The 25,977-nt window shown below is 43.4% G+C and overlaps 1 protein-coding gene across 6 annotated transcripts in view; it reads left to right on the forward strand.

Moving 5' to 3' along the window:
• The window catches only part of CLCN3 (chloride voltage-gated channel 3), a 68,015-nt gene that overhangs the window by 1,295 nt on the left and 40,743 nt on the right, over positions 1-25,977 (forward strand). For all 6 annotated transcript variants that reach the window (XM_074355650.1, XM_074355642.1, XM_074355651.1 and 3 more), the window contains exon 2: positions 7,591-7,766. In XM_074355650.1, coding sequence (XP_074211751.1) covers positions 7,607-7,766 — 160 coding nt within the window. In that variant the 5' untranslated portion in view covers positions 7,591-7,606. The remainder of the gene's footprint in view (positions 1-7,590; positions 7,767-25,977) is intronic.

Raw genomic sequence — 25,977 nt, forward strand, 5'->3', positions numbered from 1 at the left:
ATAACATTGTTGACTGTGTCTGTGAGTCTGTTTTTAGCTAAGTTCATTAGTGTCTTCTTTATTCTTTTTTTAGATTCCACATATGAGTGATATCATATGGTATTTTTCTTTCTCTTTCTGGCTTACTTCACTTAGAATGGCAATCTCTAGGTCCATCCATGTTGCTGCAAATGGCATTATTTTTTCTTATTTATGGCTGAGTAGTATTCCATTGTATACATATACCACAACTTCTTTATTCAGTCATCTGTCGTTGGACGTTTAGGTTGCTTCCATGTCTTGGCTGTTGTAAATAGTGCTGCTATGAACATTGGGGTGCATATGTCTTTTCAAATTAGAGTTTCTTCCAGATATATGTCCAGGAGTGGGATTACTGGATCATACAGTAAGTCTATTTTTAGTTTTTTGAGGAATCTTCATACTGTTTTCCATAATGGCTGCACCAAACTGCATTCCCACCAGCAGTGTTGGAGGGCTCCCTTTTCTCCACACCCTCTCCAGCATTTATCATTTGTGAACTTTTGAATGATGGCCATTCTGACTGGTGTGAGGTGATACCTCAGTGTAGTTCTGATTTGCAGTTCTCTGATAGTTAGCGATATTGAGCATTTTCTCATGTGCCTATTGATCATTTGTATGTCTTCATTGGAGAATTGCTTGTTTAGGTCTTCTGCCCATTTTGGGGTTGGGTTGTTTGTTTTTTGTTACTGAACTGTATGAGCTGTTATACATTCTGGAAGCTAAGTCTTTGTCAGTCTTGTGTATGTTGTTGATTTTCATCTTAAAGGGTGTTGCTGCTGATTGTTTTCCTGTTACATTGTGTGGCTTAAAGGCCAGGTGTGTGCCCTGCATGTATTTTCTCAGACTGAGCATGCTTTTATGACTCCTGGTTACTAGAAACAGCCACTGTTGGCAGAGCCCATGACAGACTCGCACGTCCTTCCAAGACTGATTCTTTGCCTGAAAAACAGGTCAAATTATTTTAAGAGGTCAGCACGAATGTTTAGTACCTACCTCTTTAGTTGGCAGTTGTGTTTTAGCAAGTGTACGTCATCCATAGCTCATTGGGAATGCAAATGTTTAATGTGGTTTTGGATACATACAGTTCAGGGGAAAGACAGGCTGAGATTATGGTTCTGTGTCAGTGAACTGGCTGTTCTCCAGGTCGTGTTGGTGATCAGCTTTCCACTTCCTGTTGTGACATTTCGCTGATCATTTTCAGACCTCTCAGGAGGCCAGATTTGATCTCTGTGGTGGGTCGGATAGCAAAGCAGTATCCGGGGAGGTTGGCCACGGTCTCTGCTTTGTAGACTTTCAGCTCAGTTTCTAGTCAAACGGGAACTCAAATATGATAAGTGTTGATGTTTGTTGAGTGAATTCCGCTGCTCAGGAGCTTTGCTGAGTGGTTTGGTGGATTATCCCAGTTCTCACACCAACCCTTTGAAGTGGGTACTTGCCTTTCCCCCATTAGGGAGACTTGGAAACAGGGGCACAGAAGACTGAATTACCTTGCCCAACGCCCCGTCAGTGTGAGGACTGAGACTGAAGCCCCGCTGGTGATTTCAGTGCTCTTGCTCTCTCCATGGTTGCCCTTCATGGCAAGCAAGACTCGACAAAATGCTTTAAGAGATAGGCTGAGAGATGTGGCCCCAGAGGTCCATGTCTTCCTCAATTATAAAAATAATGTAAAGTTACCAAAACTCTGGAAAATGGTTTTTTTTAACACACTCTCATCCTACTACTCCAATAAACTCTTTTCTTGTGTTTTTTTTAAAATGCGCTTTCATATGTTTCATAAGTTTATTGAAAGCTGTAAGGTCTATCCCAATAGGAGGCCATTAATCAGTAAAAACTCTGTTTATATTTTTTGCAGTTTCTGATACCCAAGTAACTGTTTTATGAACTGTAGTAAACAAGTGGGTGATTGTGTTGAAATTCATCGTCCCATTTTAATCTTTGATAAGTACTTCACACATCTTGTTCTTAGAATGTCTCCATGAGAATGCGCCTTTGGGACAAGTGGCTGCATCAGTCAGGGTGTCACCTCCCTGACATAGCTGTTCTGGAGACATCTTTTCCCCTCCCTGGCTGCTGACATTGGGGGTTTTGTGTCTTCTTTTTCTCAGACTGTGGCTGCCTTTCTGTTGGAGAGTGACAGACGCACCTTGGAAACTGCAGTTGGTCCTCAGCCTTCCCCAGTCTCCTTCAAGAAAAATGAGTGTCCCTGCCTCAGGCTGTGGGTCCCTTAGCCGCATTTCCAGGGTCTTTCTGCTCCCCACCCCCTGCCTGGTGTGTGCACTTGGGGGCAGGGCTGGTGCACGTAGGGCTGCCTTCCCTTCTTTGCAGTCCGGCCTTGAGTGGGACCAGAGCCTGCATGTCATCCTCCCGTGGGAAGGAACAGCCTGGTCCTGCATCCTCTAAGCTGTAGGAGACTGAAATTTGTGTCTCCCAGCCGTTCTGCATCAGTCAAGCCAGACACTGAGCCGAAGTGCCTTTCTCCACCCATCACCATTCCTCACGTTTTGTGAAGCTACGTCCTCTTGAGTGTTTCCCGGGACATCTTCTGCGCCTTCGTGTGGCTCTGCCTCAATTTAGTCGTGCCCTTGCTGTCTCACGTTTAGGGTTGTTCCAGGGTCGCCTGGAGTAAGGGTGACTGAGCTCCTCCCTGCACCGCCAGCCTCTCGGTCTCCTGCCCTTGTCACCTGGCCTCCACAGGGGTGGTGGCTTGTTCAGATCCAGGTCTACCAGGTGGTTTCTCTTTTAAAACTTGTAGTAGTTTCCCGCATGTCAACCCGAAGCAGTCAGTCCTGTAGCAGGACATGCGAGCCCTGCCCTCCCTTGGCCGCTCTCCCGTCCCTCCCTCTTGCGTGAGCTGCCTAAGCAGGTTTTATTACACTGCTGTGCTTTTGCACGTACTTTTCCCCCTTTATTGGCTTTTCACCTCCTAATTGGCCTGGTTAACTCATCCTCACCCTTCAGGACTCACTTCCTCTTTCCCGGGTTCACTGACTTTCCTGGGCAGCACGCTCATTCCTGCCCAGTGTCACTGTGACCTCGCACGTCCCTCTCCCGTGGCACCTGCCACCCCACCCTGTACTTACCGTGTGTCTTCCCCTGCAGCGCCCGGGAGCAGGAACCACGTCTCACTGGTTGCCCCAGTGCCTGGCTTCCTGCCTGCTCCGTGCTAGGCGCACAGCAAAAGGTGGTCGACTGAATTAATCAGTGACTCCAGAAGCTGGCTTTGGCCACTAGGTAGATGATGACCCTGTAGATGGAGACGGGGAGAGCAGGTTTGGGGAAAACATATACTCAGTTTAGGTCTTGTTGAAATTGAGTTCTCACACAGCGTCCAGGTCGAGTTGTATTGGTCATGCGTCCTGCGTTTGTCATCATTCACTCTAGGTGTTAACTGACCCAGGAAGACTCTGTAGATGTAGACAAGGCTCTTCTAAAATTCACGTGGCGCTGGGGCAACTGGACATCACTACATCAAAAAACAAAAACAAAAAAAAACTGTTCACTCATTGTGGATCACAGACTTACACATAAAATGTAAAACTGTAATTTTAGGGGAAAATTCAGAAGAAAATCTTGGGTAGGTAGATTTTGTAATGCTGATGCCAAAAGCACCATCTAGAGGAGGAAACTGAGTAAATTTAGCTGCATCAAAATTAAACACTTTTGCTCGTGATAGACCCTGTTAGAAGGAAGGAAACCAGTCTGCAGAGTGGGAGACAATACTTGCAGATAACGTCTCTGAGAAACGTGGAATCAATGTACAGTTATTAATGAAATATCTGACATTCTTTTTCTCCTTGTCTTAGAAATCTAGTAGGTGTTCCACCTTGGAGCACCTCAATGTGGACTAGCCTTGTGTCAGGACTCGTGGCTGCGGCTGACACAGTACAGCTCTGCAGGTTTCTGGGTTAAGAAGAATCGTTTTTTGAAATTATTGAATTTATAGATGCAGTAACCCATGCAGGCCTGAGTTAATACACTTTTGGAATGCTGTAGGTTGCTCTTGTTATAAAGAAAGGTGTGAGTCTAGATGTGTCCGAGGTGTTGGTGAGATTAAGTTTTTAAAACATTTTGAAAGAGTTAAGTTACCAGTTATCACTAACGGTTTTGAGGGACCTTCAGGGACAAAATGGAGGCGATACGTTGGAACTTGCTGACTGAGGGCCCAGGACACATGAAGTTTTCATTATTTTACAGAGAGTGCTCAGTGATGGATAGCCTCTAACAAATTAGGGTTCACTGATGTATGCTATCACACGTATTAAGCCCTTCTGGTGTGATCATCATATAAAGAAATGAAGAATAGAATGTGTTCTTCCCAAAATCCTAGCATATGTGCTTTGATACATAAAAATTGATTCTTGACGTTGTAAATCAACTACACATCAATAAAAATTTTAAAAAATAAATAAAATGATTCTTGAACTATTAAAGCTTATTTCTTTAAAGCCTTTTAGTTATTTATTCAGGAGCCATGGTGTTACATTTGATCACCCCTATGGACGCTGCAGAGTTTTCAACATGAAGTTACTTTCACACTGTTCTAATTTAACATTTACCTTAAAATAAAACTCTTGTTTTAATTAGTATAGTCTAGCACATCTCAATATGTTACAGTAGGCCATCTTTGGTAAAGGTAACCATAAAACATGAATAAAGTTGCAGAGCAATAAATATTTGAGTGTTTCTTTGTAACTTAGGTGCTAGTTTTTTGTTATTCTCCCAAGGCCAGATTAACACTGTTGTAGAGAGGATCTGATGATTGAAGGCTGAGTACATTTCTCTTTAACCTCCTTGTTGGAGTAAACAGTCTGGTGTTCTGACCACCATTGAGCGTATGTTACATACCAGCCCCTGTACTGGATACTGAGAATGAAGCCCCCAGACCCCTTCTCTGAGGTGGTCTTCAAGTTAAGGAAGTCACATAATACATCTGTTAAAACTAGCTGGCAGTATTTTATTTTTCTAAAAAGTGTAAAAGCTTTACAAATGATTTTTAAATGATCATAGCTCTATAAGATTATTTTTCCATGTGCAGAAGGAAAACTTACTGAGGACAAGAGATTGTCTTAAGACCCTGCAGGTCTTCAGAGCCAGAACCCAGCACTGGAGTTGGAGCAGGTGTAATGGCTCATCTTCTGTTTTCTGTGTGTTCCTATTGTGACACGCCCAGTAAGTCTTGTTTTCCCAGGCCCCCTGGGTGAACTGCTCTCACAGCTCATCTTTCATGTCCCACCCACAGGCCTTTCAAGTCTGTTGCTAATGCCTGACATGTTTATGTTGAACTTTTGTCTTGACATTGAGCAAGTAGGTAGGTGTATATAAAAAAATCAAACGATTTAGGGGTTCCACTCTTCTTAAAGTATAGAGTAAGAACAGTGAAAGCATATGCTTACGTGTTATCTGCTTGGAAAAAGTGGAAGTTGTGACCTATTTTCATATTTTTCATGGTCGATATCTGGCCATGGGCTCTGAAGATTTAAAATTTAAAGTGACAAAAGGAGATTAAAAATTTTTTAATTACAGTATTTTAAAAATAGTAAGTATTTACATCTGGTAAAATATTCAAAAGGGACAAATAGCCTCCCTTTCAGACCTGGTACTTCATCCATCTGTTCCTTTTTCCTGTGGGCAGCTTTCTTGGAAATCCCTCCAGAGATGGTCTGTACATACATAAGTGTTGTGTACTGCATTTCATCCTCCACACCCCCGTTTTTTGGGGGGAGCCCCTATGTATGTTGTGGTATGCTATAGACACTTCTCTGTGCTTTTTTTTTTTTTTTTTAAATGGAGGTACTGGGGGTTGAACCCAGGGCCTCCTGAGTGCTAAGCATGCACTCTACCACTGGGCCACACCTAGCTCCTTGTACTTGGTTTTTTAACTTTACAATTGATTTTAGAGGGTTTTTTTTTTTTTGAGTCTCATTTATTTATTCTTTTAAATTGAAGTATAGTTGATTTACAAGCTGTGTTAGTTTTTGGTGTATAGCGTAGTAATTCAGTTACACATATACGTTCTTCATTATAGGCTATTACAAGCTATTGAATATAGCTCCTTGTGCTGTACAGTAGGTCCTTGTTGTTTATCTATTTTATATGTAGTAGTTTGTATCTGCTAATCCCAAACTCCCTATTTATCCTCCCCAACCTTTCCTCTCTGGTAACCATAGTTTGTTTTCTATGTCTGGGAGTCAGTTTCTGTTTTGTAAAGAAGTTCACTTGTGTTATTTTTTTTAGATTCCACGTATAAGTGATATCATATATTTATCTTTCTCTGACTTACTTCACTTAGTATGATAATCCCTTTAGTCCCATTCCCATCCATGTGGCTGCAAATGGCATTATTTCATTCTTTTTATGGCTGAGTAATATTCCATTGTATAAATATACCAGAAAATCTGTATCCATTCATCTGTCCATTTAGGTTGCTTCCATGTCTTAGCTGTTATAAATAGTGCTGCAATGAACATTAGGGTGCATGTAGGAATTAAGGTTTCCTCTGGATACATGCCTAGGAGTGGGATTGCTGGATCATAGGGTAACTCTAGTCTCAGTTTTTTAAAGAATCTCCATACTGTCTTCCATAACAGCTGCACCAAACTACATTCCCATCAGCAGTGTTGGAGGGTTCCCTTTTCTCCACACCCTCTCCAGCATTTATTGTTTGTGGATTTCTGAATGATGGCCGTTCTGACTGGTGTGAGGTGATACCTCATGGTAGTTTTGATTTGTGTTTCTCTGATAATTAGTGATACTGAGCATTTTTTCATGTGCCTGTTGGCCATCTGTATGTCTTTACTGAAGAAATGTTTGTTTAGGTCTTCTGCCCATATTTGGATTGGGTTGTTTGTATTTTTGTTACTAAGTTGTATGAGCTGTTTATATATTCTGGAGATTAAGCCTTTGTCAGTCGCATCATTTGCAAATACTTTCTCCCATTCTGTAGGTTGTCTTTTTGTTTGTTTGTGGTTTCCTTTCCTGTTCAAAAGCTTATGAGTTTAATCACGTCCCATTTGTTTATTTTTACTTTATTTCTATTGCCCTAGGAGAACATTGCTGAAATTTATGTCAGAGAATGTTCTGCCTGTTTTCTTCTAGGAGGTTTATAGTGTCTTATCTTATGTTTAAGTGTTTAAGCCATTTTGAGTTTATTTTGTGTGTGGTGTGAGGGAGTGTTCTAACTTCACTGATTTGCATGCTGCTGTCCAATTTTCCTAACACCACTTGCCGAAGAGACTGTCTTTTCTCCATTGTATATTCTTACCTCCCTTTATTGAAGATATATTGAAGACTCATTGCCCATAGGTGGGTTGGAGATTGTTTTATGCTGCTACCTGAAGAAATTCTTCGTTCTTTGTGACAACTGCTTGGAGAGAACAGAATTACTAAATTACCCCGAAGATGTAGCACAGTAGGGTTAGAACACAGTGGGGTTAACTGTCATCACAGTGAGTGGACTTAGTGCCTTTTTTTTTAAATACAGAGATCAGAAGTTTCCTTTAGAATTGTTAAACTAGATGGTTTTTATTGTATGTTGGGACAACCTTAAGGCATTTTTTCTCTGTTTTTCAGACACCCAGACAGCTAAATGGAGTCTGAGCAACTGTTCCATAGAGGCTCCTACAGAAACAGCTATAACAGCATCACGAGCGCGAGCAGCGACGAGGAGCTCTTGGACGGGGCGGGTGTCATTATGGACTTCCAGACGTCTGAAGATGACAGTCTGCTAGACGGGGACGCAGCAGCTGGTGAGCTGGCGCCGCGCTCCTGCTGTGCATGGTCGCGGACGCTGACTGATGAGTGTATACAGTGTAGTCTGCAGTTACGCTTTTGGGTTATGGTGATTCGTGTGACATAAATTTAACTGTTTTACAATGTCCAGTTCATTGACGTCCGGTATATTCACAATGGTGTCCATCTACTGCTTGTGTCTAGCTCGAAAACGTTTTCATTATCCCAAAAGAAGACCTTTTATTTGGGTAAACTTTAAAATTTAAACATAACATAATACAGAGAGATGTTCAACTGTAATTGGGGTTCTCAGAAAAACAGAAGAAATTGGATCTATAGAGAGACATACAGAAAGAGATTTATTATGGAAGATTGGTTCGCGTGACAGGGGAAGCTGAGAAGTCCCACAATCTGCCATCTGCAGACTGGGGCCCCCGGGAAGCTGGTGGTGTAGCTCCAGTCCAGACCCCCAGGCCTGAGAACCAGGGGAGCCCATGACGGAAGTCCCAGGCTGAGTCTCAGGCCCAGGTCTAGGAGGGCTGATGTCCGGGGCAGGACAGGGTAATGTCCAGCTCAGGCAGGCAGCAAGCTCACCTTTCCTCTGCCTTTGTGCTCTGGTCAGGTCTTCAGCTGATTGGATGTTGCCCGCTTACACTGGTGAGGGCATCTTTTTTAGTGTTCTGATTCAGATGCTAATCTTTTCTGGAAAGACCCTACAGACACACACAGAAACAATGTTTTACTAGCTGTCTGGACACCCTGTAGCCCAGGCAAGTTGACATGTAAAACTAACCATCACAACAGTCATCACATCACAAGCGCAGAAATTAGTGAATTCCTGCAAAGTGAACACACTCATATAACTCCCCTCCATCCAGAGAAAAACCAGTACCAGTTCCTTCCTCATTCCCTCTTCCAGTTTAAAAAGATCACTGTTACTTTGATTTCTGTCACTGTAGATTAGTTTTGCAGGTATTTGAACTTTATATGAATGGGATTATGTTACATATACTCTTGAGTCTGGTGTCATTTACTTATATTTTTGATTCACCTGTGTTGTTAAATATAGCAGTAGTTCATGAACTTTCATGGCCGTGTAGTTTTCCGTTGTGTAAATACGCTCAGTCTATCTGTTCTATCCATCATATATTGTTAATGGATATTTAGGTTTTTAAAAAATTTTGCCTATTAATAATAATGCTGCTGAGAATTTTCACGTGCATTAATTTTCGTTCACATCGTGTACACCATTCTGTGGGATTTATACCTCAGAGTGGCGTAATCTTAGGTGACAGGTGTGTGGGTCTCGGCACTGCCGGACACTGCTGAAGGCAGTTCTGAAGTGGCTGTGGCCGGCACGTTCTGTCGGCAGGCAGTGGGGGAGAGCTCTGCCTGCTCCACGTCCTCACCAGGACTTGACATTATCAGTTTTTAAAATTTCGGCTAGTCTAGTGTGGGTGCAGTAATCTCATATTTTGGTTTTAGTTTATGTTTGCCGAGCGATTGATGAGCTTGAGTGCTCTTTGTATGTTGACTGGCTTTTTAGCCTCTTTCTTTTGGCCTGTTTTGTAAGAGTTCTTTATGCAGTCTGATTGTGAGTCCTTTGTTAGGTATATGTGTTGTGAATATCCTCTGTCTCCGTGCTACGCCTTTTCACTCCTAACAGAATCTCTTGATGAAGATGTCATCAGTTTTAATGAACCCCAATTGCTCTTTTCCTTTTTCTGTTCTGTTTGAGATGGCGTCTCATATCAAGGTCATGAAGATATTCTCTCGTTTTCCTCTAGAAGTTTTATTTTTTGTGCCTTTCACATTTCGGTTTATAATCTACCTGCAGTTTTATGTTTTGTATAGTAGTCAGTATCTGCAAATCCCAAAGTCCCAATTTATCCCTCCCCTTTGACTTTCCCTCCTGGTAACCATATGTTTGTTTTCTATGTCTGTGAGTCTGTTTCTGTTTTGTGAATAAGTTCATTTGTCAATTTTTTTTAGATTCCACATGTAAATGATCTCACTTGGTATTTTTCTTTCTGTGTCTGACTTATTTCACTGAGATTGACGATCTCCAGGCCCATGCATGTTGCTGCAGATGTTGCTATTTCATTCTGTTCATGGCTGAGTAGTATTCCATTGTGTGTGTGTATATGTATATACACACACGTGTCTGGATCACCTGTGGGTCTTTGTCTGTTGTGTATTTTTTTCTCTTGGCTCTCAGTCCTGGCGCTGACTCCAGATGGGCTCTGTGGGTTTTTATCGAATGCTGCGTGTTGTGTTCATGTCATCACAGGTGCTCTGGATAGTGCATTTAATGCTTTTTCTGGCAGACAGGTAGTCTGGGAGCAAATTCCAATGATCCCATCAGATGCAGAGGCTTTGCAGCATGGTTTCAGGCTTTCTGAGGGTGAGTCTGTTTTTTGGTTCACTTTATTTTGGGGGCATAGCCCTGCAGGATTTTAGTAGAAAGCCTCGTGTGTTTCCCAAGGCCCTTTCTCTCTGTTAGGCCCTGGAGTTCAGTTCTTGTCTCGCTGGTGTTTTGAGACTGATGCCAGCACTGTTCCTCATTTCAGTCTCTTAAACACTGCCCTGTGCTTAGTTTCCCAGCTGCTTGCTCGTGAAGTTAATGAATTGTAAGTGTTTTCAGGGAGAAGCATCATGGCATGAACTGTTCTGTCTCTTCTCCAGGATGTTGGCCGTTCAAGTCCCCTGGCCTTGGTGGTTCCATCTCCGTGACCTGTGAGCCTGGCTCTCAGTCTGACTTTCCGCTGGGCCTGAGTCCTGGTGCCATGAACCAGGAAGTGACTTGGGGCGTGCGGTGGCTGAGGCTGCTGGCTTGACCCGTTTTCGCTTCTTCTCACGACATTGGCGCTGCCTTGTGTGCTCTCTGGCTCTTTCGCATGTTCTTTGATTTAGAAAAACAACGTGAACGGTGTTTTGCTGTTGTAAGTCATTTGCTCTCTTCATTCTTGATGGATTTTCCCTCCTAATTTTAATTACAACATTATAAGCCAGATAAACGTGTATATTCATCATTTGAAAACTCAGGCAAAATTTAGCAGCATCCATCTTTCCGAGCTCGAGCAGCTCCTTGGCCCTTTACGTGCAGCAGAGAATTAACGCAGGGCAGTGGGCATACGCGGGGGGACCTGGCTCTGTCCAGCTTCCCGCATTGCCAGCCGGCGTTGGTGATGTCTTCATTCGCAGTTTCCCGTAGGAGAGGGTGGCGAGGAGGAAGGCAGGGGCAGGGGTGTGAACAAGGGTCTTCTTGTTCTTTTTCTTATCGGGGGTGTAATTTTCCTGGAACCCAATCCGTAGACTTCCTCTTACGTCACTGGCCAGAATCGGGTTGCATGCCTGCACCTAGGCTGATGGCCCACGCGGAGGAATGGGGTGACTGACTGGTGAGAACAATCACGATGTGTTCCCTGGAATTAGGCACGTTACCAGCCAAACAAAATTAAGGTTCTGTTAGCAAGGGAGAAGTTGGAGTGACTGTAGGGTGAGCAGCCGCTGATGTTTTCTATAGCGAGTCTGACTTCAGAGGTAGCCTTGCTGAAGGTACAAGACGTGGAACAGCAGTTGACAGTGACTGTGTAAGTGCTACGCTGGGTGGTGCACATCCTAAATATCACATCTTGAGAAAGGGATGTAGTTCTGATACCTCTTTAGAATTGGGAAGAGTGTTCTAGAAGGGGAGATGACGCATGAAGGCCCAGCAGTAGGAGAAGGCATCGTGTCGTGAGGCAGTGCATGTCCTCCGGTGAGACAGGGACACCTGGCTCCCGGCAGAGCCGACGCGGTTCCCTTCACGGCAGCTGTTGGGGAAAGTCCTGGGAGTGGGGGCCTTGGATGAGACCTCCCGGCCTGGGCGAGGGGAGCTCACTGCTGTGTCTGTCATGTCTGGGGGGCATCGAAGTGCACAGCAGGGCAAGCAGTTGAATATGAAATACTCTTTTATGACTCAGTGTCTCTTTAAAATATCGACAAATAAGAATTAATAACTGGAAAGAATAGACAGTGTTTTGGCATTTGTGTTGATTGGAAATCTTACAGTCCTTGGCTTTCCAGTTGCAGGCCTGGGTTGACATCTCGGCTCTGCCAATTACTAGCTCCATAACCCCGCGAGTCACTTAGCTTCATTTTCCCCCCTTTGACCAGCAGGGGCACTGCTTTCTCCTGTGTTCCTCCCCCTCCGGGTGTGTTAGACTCTGCCCACCCCCAACCCCGACTCAAGCAGTTTCCTTCTAATTGAGGATTCCAGCGAGGAGTCGGGAACACTTCCAGTAGCACAAGAAGGACACAGCTCTGCAGCTAGACTGTGGCTCTGGGTCGGGTGGGTTGTGGAGATAAAACACTCTGGATGCCACTGGCCCCGTTAGCTGACCGCGTTATCTTTGTGTTGTATAGCTCTTGGTTTGAAGAGAACTTAAGGGGGTGGGCCTACAGACCTCAAAAATGAAATCGCCTCATTTGCTCAGTGAATACTGAATAATCCAGAACACACTGTGATTAAACAATACAAGTTACTGTTAATAATGACTAATTAGCAATGTCTGAAATTAAAACTAGTGAAGAGCTGAAAAGTCATACCTGATGTGTATTTATGTTAAGTATATTGAGTGAGTCACTTGAGTCTGTAATTCACGTCCTTCAGAAAATGCAGAAATTTTCATTACAGGTAGCAGGAAGAGAGGGCCGAGATTTTGTTGTCAGAGTTGGATTCGTGAAGGAGAACCATACGGTTCTTGCTTCGTTGAAAAGGACATGCACGAGTGTTCATCTGCACAACCTCAGCGCTGTCGGGTGGTGCTGTCTCCGGAAGTGAGGAAACTGGCAGACAGGTGAGGAGGAGAGGCAGCCGCCCGTCTCGTGGATTAACTTCCCGTGATTAGCTTGTGTTGATCATGGTAATGAGTTTAAAATTCAGGTTCTTGTATCCCTTCTTACCACATGTGCAGTGTGAGCAGCACGGCTTCCTTGCCGTTTCCAGAGTCACTCCCAGGTCTTCAGGTCTCCAACGCAGAGAGGAAGTGTGAGGTGGATGGGGGCGTTGAGAGGGCCCACTCCTCATTGCTTCAGTTTCCTGTCTGTAGGTGACCTTTACCCAAACTTTGGGAATACTCACGTCACGTGTAGGGTGCTGTCTTTTTCCAGAATCTTGGGGCACATGGTAACTTGGAGCAGAGTCGAGAGACTTTACATAGATGGTTGTATCCTGTGTCCCACCCTGAGCCTCAGAACTCGAAGACCGCTCACAGCTTAGTGGCATACTGGGCTACGAGGTGGATTGTTCTGATCGGGGTCCTGTGACCCTTGCATCTCTGCCAAAACCTAACTCCCTTCTGAGCTGTTACGAGATCCCAGCGTTTTCAGTTGAATGTCTGTTGTTCGAGTTAGCTTTATTCACAATGTTTGTGATTTTATTGGTTGCATTTCCCTTCTGGGTGGTGCATTTGTAAACACTATCTACACTAGACGTTTCAGAGGGAGAGGCTCTGGTGAAGTGGATGCAGAGGGACCAGGTCAGAAGCTGGCTGGCCATCTACCAGGACACCTCCTAGGACTAGGCCAGACAGCAGTGTCAGGGGCAGTCCTTAGTCCTGCAGACACAGGCGTGACGTCAGCACCAGGAGCCTGAGCTGTCTCTTCGAAGCGGATCCACGTTAAGCAGGATCTTAGATCTTGTCAGGTAAAACATGCTGACGTGTCCACAGTGAGAAATATGCTAATGTTCTACTTTATTTGAAAGAAAGGACATAAAGCAGCTTATGAAGACACACAAGATTCAGCAGTTAGCATAAGTGTCTGAGGAGGACGGGGCCGAGGGAGCAGCTCTAGCTGAGGGAGGACGTGGCGTGGCCGAGGACGTCAGCAGCGCCCACTTCCTGAGCGGCACAGGGTTGGCTGTCAGCTTCATGAGATGAGGGATCCGCGGAGTTAAGTCAGTGTTGAGGAGAGGAGACCCAGTCAGTTTCTCAGCAGACACCCTGTTACTGTTTGCAGATAATCCATTTTTGAGTGACATTGTGAAGTGTTTCCTGTCTAACAGACGAGACGGATTTTCAAGACTGTGCTTGGAGTAACCAGCAGTGATTCTCACAGGGCTTTTGTGATAACACCCGTCAGGATTGCCTCTTTGAGTCACAAGACCTGACTCCACGAGGGCACTGCTGCTGTGTGGTCCAGGCACTGATGACTAACGAGATTCTGGCAGGGTCCCTCGATGTGGTGCAGAGTATCGTGGACTGGATGGGCCACGTGGAGGGTTTCAGAAATCATCGAGGTCTATTTTTTTACTTATGTATTTTGCTGGCAGTTTGATATATATTAGCAGTGATTTTAGAATTATAACGAGGTATTTACTGACATCCAGCTCATTTTCCTTCAGAAGGTGAAGAGCCTGACAAAACCTAAGACCAAACAGAAGCCACTGGGAGGCTGTACTCATGGGCAGGGTCGGGGTGGTTTTGAAAATAATTTTGTACCTGCTGGAACACACAGATAAACGATTACCAGAAGGTCCAAGACTTCTGCTCCATAGGACGAGGTCATGATCATTGCAGCCATGATAAACTTGAAAGAGAGTGGCTACCACACACATGAAAAAAAAAGTAAAACGAAACAGCGTTCTCTCATGTACCCACAGAATGCTCGGCTTTGACTAATATTTGAGTGCACCTTTTAGGGCAGTAGTTCTCAGACCTTTGGTTTTTAGGATCCTTTTCTGTTCTTAAAAGATTATTGAGGACTCTAACAAGTTTTATTTTTTTAATGTAGGTTACAGCTATCAATATTTACCATGTTAAAAATCAAAAGAAATCTCAATCCTTTATTAATTCACTTAAAAATAACAATAACTCTTTATTATAGCAGTAATAACATTTTTAGGAAAAGAATAACTTTTTTCCAAAGGAAAAATAAATTTAGTGAAAGAGGGGACGGTGTTTCATGTTTTTGTAACTGTTGCTACCTTTTTTCCAATAACTTACACTACTGCACTATCACACTTATCACTGTCACTCACTTTTCAAAGGCCCTTTCTCCAAATGCAGTCACATCCTGAGGTCTCGGGTTCAGGCGTTTATCACACGAGCTTGGTGGGACACAGGTCAGCCTATAGCAGTCAGTGCAGATCTGGCTGATGCTCACACCTTTTATTACACAAAACAAACAAGTCACGTTTTTAGCATTGCCACCAATCCCACAACCCCATCAGAAGTCTTTAAGTGTCAGGCTCACAGTGGTGAGTCCCAAGTTTTCCAAAATTTAGTTTTTGTTTGAAAGCTCGAGTTTTATTATTGGTAATGAATACTGTCCATTGTTTTACTTGAAGGAACAGGTTCACTTGATTTGTTTTGAGTAATGTCTGCCAGTTACCAAGGCCTAATAAGTGTCGTTCGTTTACCAGTTGTTCTTCTGAGTGAAAATGGTGAGAAGTTCAGCTCACGACTCAGACGCGCGCACGGGTGCCTCTGCTCTGGGTGGAGCCGCCGCTCAGCCGTGCGCAGCAGGGCTTCAGGGGCTTTTCTTTTATGAGGATGTGCACTCACGAGTTAGGATTTAATAAAGTGAGTAACTTTTCCCGTTCTGTGAGGGGCACTCGGAGGGGAAACAGGCTCTTGTGTTCTGGGCGTGCGCGGGCTGAGGAGTGCCGGGCGCCGCGCTGCCTGGGCTGTGCTGGGTGCTGGCCGGCCGCCCACTGCTGCTCTTGCACTGTAAATCGGGTGAAGGCAACAGAGGGTATTGTGTGGCAGGGCCACCCCTCCCCCAGGAGTTCCTGGAGCCTGTGAGTATGTTCCTCTACGTGATGAAAAGGACTTTGCAGTTTTGAATACAGGGAGATCCTGAAATGGAGACATGATCCTGGACGATCTGGGTGGCTCCACTGTAATCACTGGGGTCCTGGGAGGGAGGCCAGAGGGTTAGAGTCTGAAACCTGAGGTTGAGCACTAAGAGGAAGGGGCTGCGGGGCAAGGAATGACGCGGAAAAAGCAAGAGAATGAACCCTCCCTTGGAGCTTCTGGAAGGAGTGCATCCCTGCAGACACGCTGATTTTAGACTTCTGACTGACAGGACTGGAAGAGGGCACATTTGTACTGTTTTAGATCACTAAGTTGGGGTAGTCTGTTACAGGAGAGTAGGAGATTGTCCGAGTGTATCATGGAAGTGACACATGAATGTATTAGTACAAGATGTTTTGACCTCCCAGACCCCCTGAAAAAGATCTTGGTTGATGGAATTTTTTTTTTCTTTCTTTCTTTCTTTCTTTTTTTTTTTTTTTTCCAATGCTTTGCAGTGTTTTCTAAATTGTCACCAGTTTGGCTGCAGATTTATAAAACTGAGCCCAAACTTCCAAGGCATTATAAGGTATATTTCTCCATGTCGGGGGATACAACGTATTTCATAAATACTTCGTTACCTTGCTTTATAACTTTAAAATACTCTGCCATGTGGCAGACAGGCCTTCCTTTGTACTCTGGCCCTGGGCTGTGTGAAGGTTAGGTTTGGGGTGTGCCGGGCTGTCTGGTCTCCAAGCCTTCGTGCGTGTGCCTCTGCCTGTAATACCAGTTATTACGGGTGCTTCGCTGCTCAGGTGAGACCTCACGCCCCAAGAAAGCCTTACCTGACTTCTCAGGTTTGCAGTAGGGGCCCCTCTTGTGTAGTGAATCTTGTTGATTTTTTGTTTTCTTTCTTAACTTTTCTCACTTGTTTTGGTTATAGCCTGCCTCCCTCCTAGACTGGGCACCCTACTTTCAGTATAATTATCTGAGTAATTCGTGTTGGCTTGCAGGGCATTTACATTTCTGTCTTGTCTGTATGGTTTGTTTAGATTTGACCCATTATGTATTGATTGCACATTTTAACTCTTGATGAGCAATCTTACTTTCCTTGTTTCTAAGCTCTGTGGGGTAGGGGTATTAGTGGGCCCTGGACGGCCTCGGGCGCTGTTTATTTCATCCTCCCTTCTTACAGGTTTAATGTATTGGCAGACTTAACATAGAGGCTCATTACAAGTTTGCAGTTTTGTACGATAGTCATCTGTTAGCTAGTCTATTTTATAATTTTTAGGAGTCTTTTTTTTCTTTTTATTTATTGAACTAATGTAGGCATATAGAGAAAGGTTTTGCTTTAACTGGACACCGGTGAAGCAGTGGGATATTCAGTGGACGGGCAGGAGCTGTCATTCACCCATGTTGTCACAGCTGTACTGTGCAGGGGCCCCAAACATCAGGGTCTTCTGGGAGGAAGAAGGCTCAGGACAGAAGAGATTGGCTGTGTCAGTATCTGCTCCCTGGTATCCGTCAGCGTCATCACTTGTTTCTCAGTTTTCTTATGTGAAAAACGCATCCGAAATACCTATTCTGCCTACACAACTCCAAATAAAACAAAATAAAAGAACATACGACAGAAATGGTGGAGATGTTCTTGCTTCGCCTGAGAGGTCTTTGCGGCAATTTTGGCTCGGGTGCTCAGAGTTTAAACTTATTTACACTTTGGGCAGCCATCAGAGTACATCAGGACATTCAGATGGATTATCCTGGGTTCGTGATAATCTTACATGGCTGGCTGCAGGGCTTAGCGATGACGTGGACTGCCTGGAGAAATGCTGATCCTGGCGCTGAGGCACGGAAGAGACACGATGAGCCCAGAGCAGGTGTGGTGCCAGCAGTAAGGACATGCTCAAAACCAGAAAGATGAAGGCGTGTCACAGGGACACTGGGAGTAACCTGGAAGAGGGCCTCGTGTTTGCGCAAAAAAAAAAAATGATGTAAAATTGGATTATAACCAAGATGTAAAATAAGTGCAATGCGTACGTGTATGTGACATAAGTGAGATGAACTGATGTAAATGATTGAAAAATAAATGGAGAGAGACAAGTCTCCCACATAGGAGAACTCCGAGGAATTCACGCAGCTGCTCCACCTCCATTCGTGGAGGAGGGGCTAGATTCTTCCCTGCTCCTTGGAGGGTGGGCTAGATTTAGTGACTTCCAGAGAACAGAGTGGGGCAAAAAGGGAAAGATAGTAACTCTGCAGTGGAGAAACCTGGCGGACGTCCCATAACCAGGCGCTGAAGGTTCCCACACCGGTGAGGTCATGTGGGTGTGCCGTCCCCCCAGTCTGTCACAAGAGGGGCTCTCACCTTTGCGATATCCTTTCCAAAGGCCCGTCCCCCTGGTCAAAGCACAAGAGAAACAGTAGACAAAGCTAGCCTGGGGGACACATTACAGGACACGTAACCGGTCAAGGTCTGAACAAGGCGAGACTGGGAAACTGTCCAGACCAGAGGCGTTTAGGGAGACGCACTACCTGTGTGCAGCGTGGTGTCCTGGGTGGGAGCCTGGGCACGAGAGAGGGCAGTAGCAGAGAGTGAAATCTGGAGAAGGTAGCAGTGTCAGTGTCAGTGTCTTAGTTGAGACAGACGTGCCCTGGACACATCAGATGTTAACAGTCTGGGAATCTGAGAGAGAGGTCTTTGGGACCTCTTTGTGCATGTCTTTGTGACTTTTTTATAAATCTAAAATTAATCCAAAGTAAAGTTGCTTTTTAGAAATAAGTTGGAAAGCATTGACTTGTAAATAATAAAGCAAAATGTGCTTATTGTAGAAAATGTGAATGATAAAAATATAAGATAGTAAGTTAAAATCACTGATAATCCTGCTTCCCATAGACAACTGGTTATTTTGGTATGTTTTTCTAGAGTGAATTCTCTGTATATCCCACTCAGCAAGTCGTTCCTCGGCTCCTTGATGGGCCAGGCGCTGTGCCAGGTGCTTGGGGTGGAGAGACAGGAATGAGGTGTCTCCCGTGGCGTTTGTGCTCTGGTGAGAGGGTGCCATTAAAGTAAAGAGTAATCCCACAGAAACAGCCGCAGTGGTGTTCCGCCAGTGCTGTAAAGCAGCAGTACTGGTGTGCGCACGTGACAGTGGGGACTCTGAGATGAGAGGATGAGGTGAGGACCGCAGACAGGGAGTCGGGCCGGTGGGGGCACTGGCAGGTCAGGTGCAGGTCCAGGCGGGGGACCCTCAGGGCGGAAGGAGTTTAAGAGAGAAGAGACGACCTGGGAAGAGGGGGCCTGAGGCTGAAGAGGGCGCTGAGCAAGGCTGAAATCCTGCATTTGCCTCAGAGAGAAGAGGGTTGTGTGATCGTGGTGATTTTCAGCACTTGTTCAGCTGCTGTGTGAGCAGATGGCATGAGAGTGGGAGGTCCGTGGGGCAATTCAGAGGGGAGGTGGCCGGTCCCCTGACTGGCCTGGTGACAGATGCAGAGTGGACTGACTCGCGCTAGATTCAGAGGTGAAGTCAGCCCGACATGATGATGGTTTGGATGTGGGTTGGGGGGGTAATATTTCTATGTTTCCAGAACACGAAACTGGTACTGCTTACAAGGTGGGAAGTTTTCCAGTGAAGGCGAAAAGCACTGCCTCACGGTACGAGATCTTACCTCGGGCCTTTTTAAAGGTTGCATGAGATTTGAATACATGAATATATTCTGAACGCCTAGAAAAATTACTGGGAGGAAGGCATGTATTAATATCCGTTAGTGTGTGTTTTAAAAATTGGTAGAATTGTAGCTAAAAAGTCTAAGTACTGCTAAGACAGTTGGTGTTGGCTGCTTTCTGTGAGCAGGAAAAATAAAGTTCCTTGATACTAACTGCAGGTAGAAAACATTAATAAAATAATTCAGGAGTAATTTTTTTAGTAAACACAGTGTCTTTTGAATGGGGATTTATAAGCAAAAAGAAATGACTGATAATGTAAAGTTGTGGTATAGCTCAGAAATCCAAGAAATGTATTCTGAGTTAGGACAGTGTGACTTGGCTGCAGCGTTTCAAAGGTTCCGTTTGCGCAGGCTGACGAGGTGTCTTCCGGGGCCGACAAGCTGACGTCAGTCTTACTGTTGGATCTGGCGTCTCCCGATAGCACCGGTGGCTTTGTTCTCACGAGTGAGGCATTTGGCTCTAAAGTTGAATTTGGCAACGTAAGCTCTTAACCCTTTAAAAAGCATGAAATGGTGACATCATGAATCTTCAGAAAAGGGTTTTTAAAGAAATCCTTAAAATTAAGTTAATAAGACACTGCCACTACCATCTAATGGCTGCCTTTTGGAAGGAGGTCAGAACTCTCAGTCTGTCTACTCGGTTATTTTTAGAGATGAACAAATAATTCTTAAGTTCATCTGATACTGACTCTAAGCAGCACCGTGTTCTTAATACATCGGACTCCCTTCACACTGTTGCCAGCTACCCTGCGACCATTTCCTGTACCTCCTGCTTGTGTGTGTGTGGCAGGGAACTCTCCACACCTGCGTGCTTGGGTGAGCCGAAGGTCATGCGCTCAGAGAGGACCAAGCCTACTCAGTTCGTGAAGTGCTGTAATTTAAGATGTTACTGGAGAACTAGGGAAAGAGCTTGGCTTTATAAAGTGGTGCCTTGATAAAAGTAATACCCAGGGAAAGCCTGTCAGGTACGGGGTGGGCATCATCAGAAAGGTCACTGGAAAGTGGTGAGCTTAGCTCTGATTGTGATACGTAGAACCCGATGACTCGCTCCTCAGACACCACCTGCGAGTATCGCCATTGCTCTGCAGAAGGAAGTCCATGGAAAGCTGACTGGCGTTGTCAGGGCACTGAGCAGCTTGTCGGTGGGTGGACTCGGCCTCTCTTGCCCTGAAGTCACGATGTGACGGGTCAGCTTTGCTCCTCGGCATGTGGAGCTTTACTCATGAGCTGCTCTTGGGAGAATGGAGACCATAGTGGGTTACATTTTGCTTTGTATTGTGGTTCCAGTTAAGAATTTCAGTTGAAAAGGGCTTCCGGAGTTAGGAGCTAAGCCTATAAAATCATGAGCTGAAGTAAATACATAAAATCATAGGGAGTCTGTGGACCTGTTTGAACAGCTCTGAAACACTAGCATTTAGGGGAAATTCCTTGGAAGAATCAGTGCTTAGGACAAATGAAAGCCAGTGTATCTACACTTACGAACCTGTTACCTGTAACCAACTGAGGCTGTAAATAAGATTAGACCAGAGGGGTTTAGAATAGGGAAGAAGAAAACAAGTCAGTCCACTTTAAATGTTAACAGATATTTAGGATAAATTTCTAATTTGCATTGGGAAGTATAACACACATCAGAAAAATGTGTGAAGCAGACTTGTGCAGTTTGGTAAGGTTTTACCCAGGTTTTACCCAGCAAGCATCTTTGCAGCCCACCCAGTTAAGAAAATAAAGCATGGCTGGTCACAACCCCCTCCTTTTCCCTGGAGCTGAAAACTATTTTCTCTTTGGCCACTTTTTTGCTTTACCTTATGGTTTAATCATCTAAGTATGCATCATTGGGATTATAGTTCGGTATTGCTCTATTTTTGAAGGTTAAATCCATGGAATCGTACAGTACATACTCCTTGTTTCTTGCTTTTATACAGCATGGTTTTCAGGAATCTCCTGTTGCAGACAGCAGCCGTTTTGGGGGTGTTGCTCTGTCTAGCCTGTGTCATTCTTTTTTATATATAAACCACAGTACACCTGTTCATTTTACTGACGATGGGTCTTTTGAGTTCTTAACAGTTTCTGGTGGTTACAGACAGTGCTCTTCTGAATATTATCCATCTCCTCGTGGATGTGTGCACAGATCTCACTGGTCTGGGTGTGGGCTTGCTGGGTCGCAGGCTGTGTTTTCCATAGTGGCGTCCAGCGTACGCTCAGATGAGCACGGGGGAGCTTCCCTTGTTCCACAGTCACCAAGCACCTGATGTGGTCCCACTTTTAATTTTGTCTGTCTGTTGGCTTTGTGAAGGATTCTGATTGTGGTTTTAGTCTGCATTTCCTTGGTGGCCAAAGAGATTGGGCCTCTTTTCATGCTAAATGACTACTTGAAAGAATTTTCTGAAGTACCTATTCAAGTCATTTGCTGTTTTTTTTTTTTTTTTTCTGTTGGCATGTCTGTCTTGGAGATATGTAGAAGTTATTTTCCATGTACAAGCCTTTTGTTGGTTATACGTGTTGTAAATCTCTTTTATTCTGTGGGTTGTGTTTCACTCTCCGCCTTAGTCTGTTTGGGTTGCTGTAACAAAAACACCACAGACCGGTGGCTTCGACAGCAGGCGGTGATCTCTCAGTCCTGGAGGCTGGCAGTCCAAGGTCAAGGGATGGGCAGTGTCCATGGCTGGTGAGGAGAGGCTGTTTCTGGGTCGCAGTCTGCCTTCTTTTTCTGTGTCCTCTAGGGAACTCTGGCGTTTCTGTTCTAAGGGCATTAGTCCCATTCACTTCCCAAAGGTCCCACCTCCAAATACTGTCACTTTGGGGATTATAAATACATAATCTTGGTGGGATACAGCACACAGCCTGTAGCCTTCTCCTAATGGACAAATTATGAGCAAATGTTCATAACTGTAATGTGGGCCTGTGTATTAATCTTGTTTTATGGTTAATGCTTTTTGTGTCTTGATTAAGAAAAATCCCCCTTCCCTGAGGTCATGAAGATATTTTCCTGTTATTTTGTAAGAGCTTTGCCTTTCACATTCAGGTCTATAATCATCTGAGTGATTTTTGTGTGTCTGTATGGATTAGGGTGTATTTAGTTTTTTTCCATGTAGACAGCTGGTTGTCTCAGTGCTGGTTACTAAGAACATCATTTTTTTACCCACTCTTACAGAGCCACATTTGATATGTGTCAAGGGTCATAGGTAAAGGAGGGTCAATTTCTAGATTCCCTATTCTTTACTGTTGGCTATTTTTCTAGCTTTATGCCAAGAGCACTCTGTTTTAGTCACTATCACTTTATAAACATTCTCAGTACCTGGTAAAGGAAGTCTGCTCACCTTATCTTTAAGAATGCTTTGACTATTCCTGGGCCTTTTTTAATTATCATGTAAGTTTTAGCAGAGTTTGTCACACAAAAAAAATCTGTTTTTTCTTTTTCTTTTTTAAATTGAATTATAGTTAACATATGATATGGTGTTAGTTCCTGTTGGGGTTTTGACTGGCATTTTATTAAGTCTTTAGATCAGTTTGAATCTTTCAATTCATGAACATGGAATACTTCTCCATATATTTGGGTCTTTTTAAATGTCTTTAGTCTTTCCCATTGACTTTTGTCTTCATTCTTTTCTAGGTTATTTTTTTGAAGGCTATTTTTATTTTAAAATTTAATATTCTATCTGCTGGTATGTTTTGAAATTCAATTTTTGATTGGTTTTTTAAAATTCATCAACTTGTTTAACTCTTACTAATTCTAATGATTTCTGATGTCTTTAAGATATAGTCATATCACTGGCAATTAGTGACAGTTTTGTTTCTTCCTAACCCTTACAGCTTTCCCCTCCCCATCTGCCTTTCCTTGATTGCACTGGCTAGCACCTCCAGTAAACTGTTACATGGTGATGGTGATTCCAAGTGTTTTTTTTTTTTTTTTTAAAGGATTGAAAAAACAAAACAGAACATGCAAACCCTAATCCAGAGAAAACTGCAGGTTTTGCATTGAGGTCTGTTTTAACTACTATTCAGCTCTGGGTTTTGTTTTGTTTTTTGTTTTTTAAACTATATATATTTCATTGTGTGCTAAAAGATAATGATTCTTTTAAAGGTTATTACATCTAAAAAATGAATAAATCCTTATAATCACACTTCCCCAATTGTTTCATTAAAAATTGTACATTTTAACTGATATATCTATTAAATCTATTTTTTTTTAATTCTGTAGTTTCCCCCCTTCCCTTTTTTTCTTGCTGTTTATTTGTTAAAGAAGTGAACCAGTGAGGTCATTTGTTTCCCATTCTGGGTTTTCCTGAGTGTCCCTGTGCTGTCATAGAGCGTATTTCTCTGTTTCCTGTATTTCTTGTAAACTGGTAATTAGACCTAAAGGCAAAAAACATTTTTCATTTTTTATTTTTAACTACAACAATGTAGATTTCTTGGAGCATGTGTGTTAGGAGGGGCTTAAAAGTTGGACATTAGATGTTGTCTATAGTTATAATGATTATAATGATATATTCATCTGCTCTGCCTCCCTGATTCTCACACCTCAGGGAGGTTGTGATTTATCCAGGATCCCACATCAAGTTGCGGTTAGAATCAAGGGTGCATTTGGAAGTGGAAATACCTTCGCGCTGTCCTGAATTTTAAGCCCTTTTTTGTGCTGCCACTTTGGTGTTTTTGTTCATCGGAGGTTTCATCTTGAGCATGCTGCCCCCACCCCCAGCTGTGCCTAGGAAGTCTTGAATTTGTCTTCTTTCTTTAATTGTAATTAAAGTTCTCAGCCTGATAATAGCTAATCCGTGTCAAAGTCCTCTTCGGCCCCACCCTCCGGTTTACCTTGTCCTTTTCTAAAGTGTTGTTGGAAAGCTCTTTATCCTGAGTAATAATTCTTTTACTCTAAGAGAAGGTGGCAGCCATGGACCAATAAGCATGAGAAAGTTGTCTGAAATTTTTTTTTTCAGATTGATTATTACAAAAGTAATCACTTATTTAAAAAGTAAATAATAAGTAATATATTTGTTTTAAAAATTTCAACAGTGTGGAACTATATGAAGTAAAAACTGACTGTACCATAGTCCTCCCCACTTCGACCTTACTCATCCTTAGTGGTAACAATTGTTAAGTTTTGTGCATCTCATTCTAAACTTAACCCTAAACAGATACACTCTATACATTATATATACATGTATACATATATAACTTTTTTGTTCTTTGAAAATACTCAAAAGGTTTTACTTACACTACAGAACTTTTACTTATGCAACAGTCGATATATTTTACAGGAAAGGTCTTCTCCCACCTGTAGTTAGTGTTGGACAGCTGCCCTTTTCATTCTTCCTGTATGACTAAGTTGTAAATCAGGAAAAACAGGTTAAAAGAGTGGCTACAAATACCAGGAAGACTTATAGGTAGATTTTCATTTTATATAAAGGCATAAAAATATCTAAGTAGTATGAAAACCAATCATTTATAAATGCCACATACATGTATTCTTTAAAAGTTTTTGTTTGTTTTTTAGTGGAAGTACTGGGGATTGAACCCAGACCTCATGTATGCTGAGCATGTGCTCTACCACTGAGCTATATCCACCCCCCCTTAAAAGTCTTAAAATAGTAGAACTTAACCTACCAAAGTACCAAAAAGGACCAAATGTACACTTAGTTTAGCAAAGTTAGCTTGTTGTTTGAAAGTAAGCTTTCTTTGTTTAAAAAAATCATCTTCAAGAAAATTTGAAAAATATAGAAAACAGAAAAAAAAAAAAAAACTTCCCGTGGTCATGTCATAATGTTAATAGCCAGACTCAGATTATGGCAGTAACTAGTCTGACTTTCTTTCCCCCAAATCCCAGGTGGGATTTTGTAAGAAGGTCTCTCTTTCTGAGGCTCAAACTTACTGAAATATAAAAACTTAGTTTTATCTAATTTTTAAAAGATCCTAAATAACTAAAACGTACTAAACAAATTAAATGGATTTTCTCTTTTTCCCTTTATTGTCATCTGAGTCCTCACTGTCCCTCTCTTGTGCCAAATTTTCATATAAAAGCACTGAATTGGAGTGCTTAGGGTCGGCTCCTTCAGTACTTAGGAAAACAGATTTTACAAAGTCCTTTGACATGGCTTCTAATGAATAGCACATTTTTTTTGTTCAGTGGCCCTGCGGCAACAGAGTGTTTCAGAAGGAGAATCTCCTAGCCTAGAGGAATCCCCTGAGAGCCGGCTGTAACAAGTTGAACTCGGCTTCAATGAGCATCCGCTGTTTTTTTTTTCTTTTCCCCTTTTGGACCGACAGTTTGAAACAAAAATAGTTCGTTTATTTCTGAATTTCATAAAATTTCTAGCAAAGAGACAACTGAAATACCCCTCGAGACATATTTCACTAAAAACTTTTTTTTTTTTTTGAGCACAAAATCTGTGAGGTAGGAGAATTGACAAGTTAGGATTGAGGACAGCCTCCCAGCTAGGAAATCCCTCTGCGTATTCTATGAGTAGCTAGGGTGCCCAGCGCGGTGCGTGCCTGTCTCCTCCAGCCCGGACGTGTGTGTCGCTGGCTCCTTGAGGGAGGGACCGAGCTGCTGAGGGGTTTTTTAAAATGGATCCGCGGCGCAAGTCTGCAGTGGCACATTCAGCTAACGAAGCGCAGGCTCCTGAACCCAGTCTCCGGAAGCCCCGGCACCTCCTGGGTCCGTGTCCTTAGGGTTCGCATGACGTTACTACCTAGGAATTGGCCCATCGATCTTGTAAGGCCCGCCGCCGCG

The sequence above is a fragment of the Camelus bactrianus genome, chromosome 31 (assembly GCF_048773025.1).
Source record: "Camelus bactrianus isolate YW-2024 breed Bactrian camel chromosome 31, ASM4877302v1, whole genome shotgun sequence".
NCBI lineage: Eukaryota > Metazoa > Chordata > Mammalia > Artiodactyla > Camelidae > Camelus > Camelus bactrianus.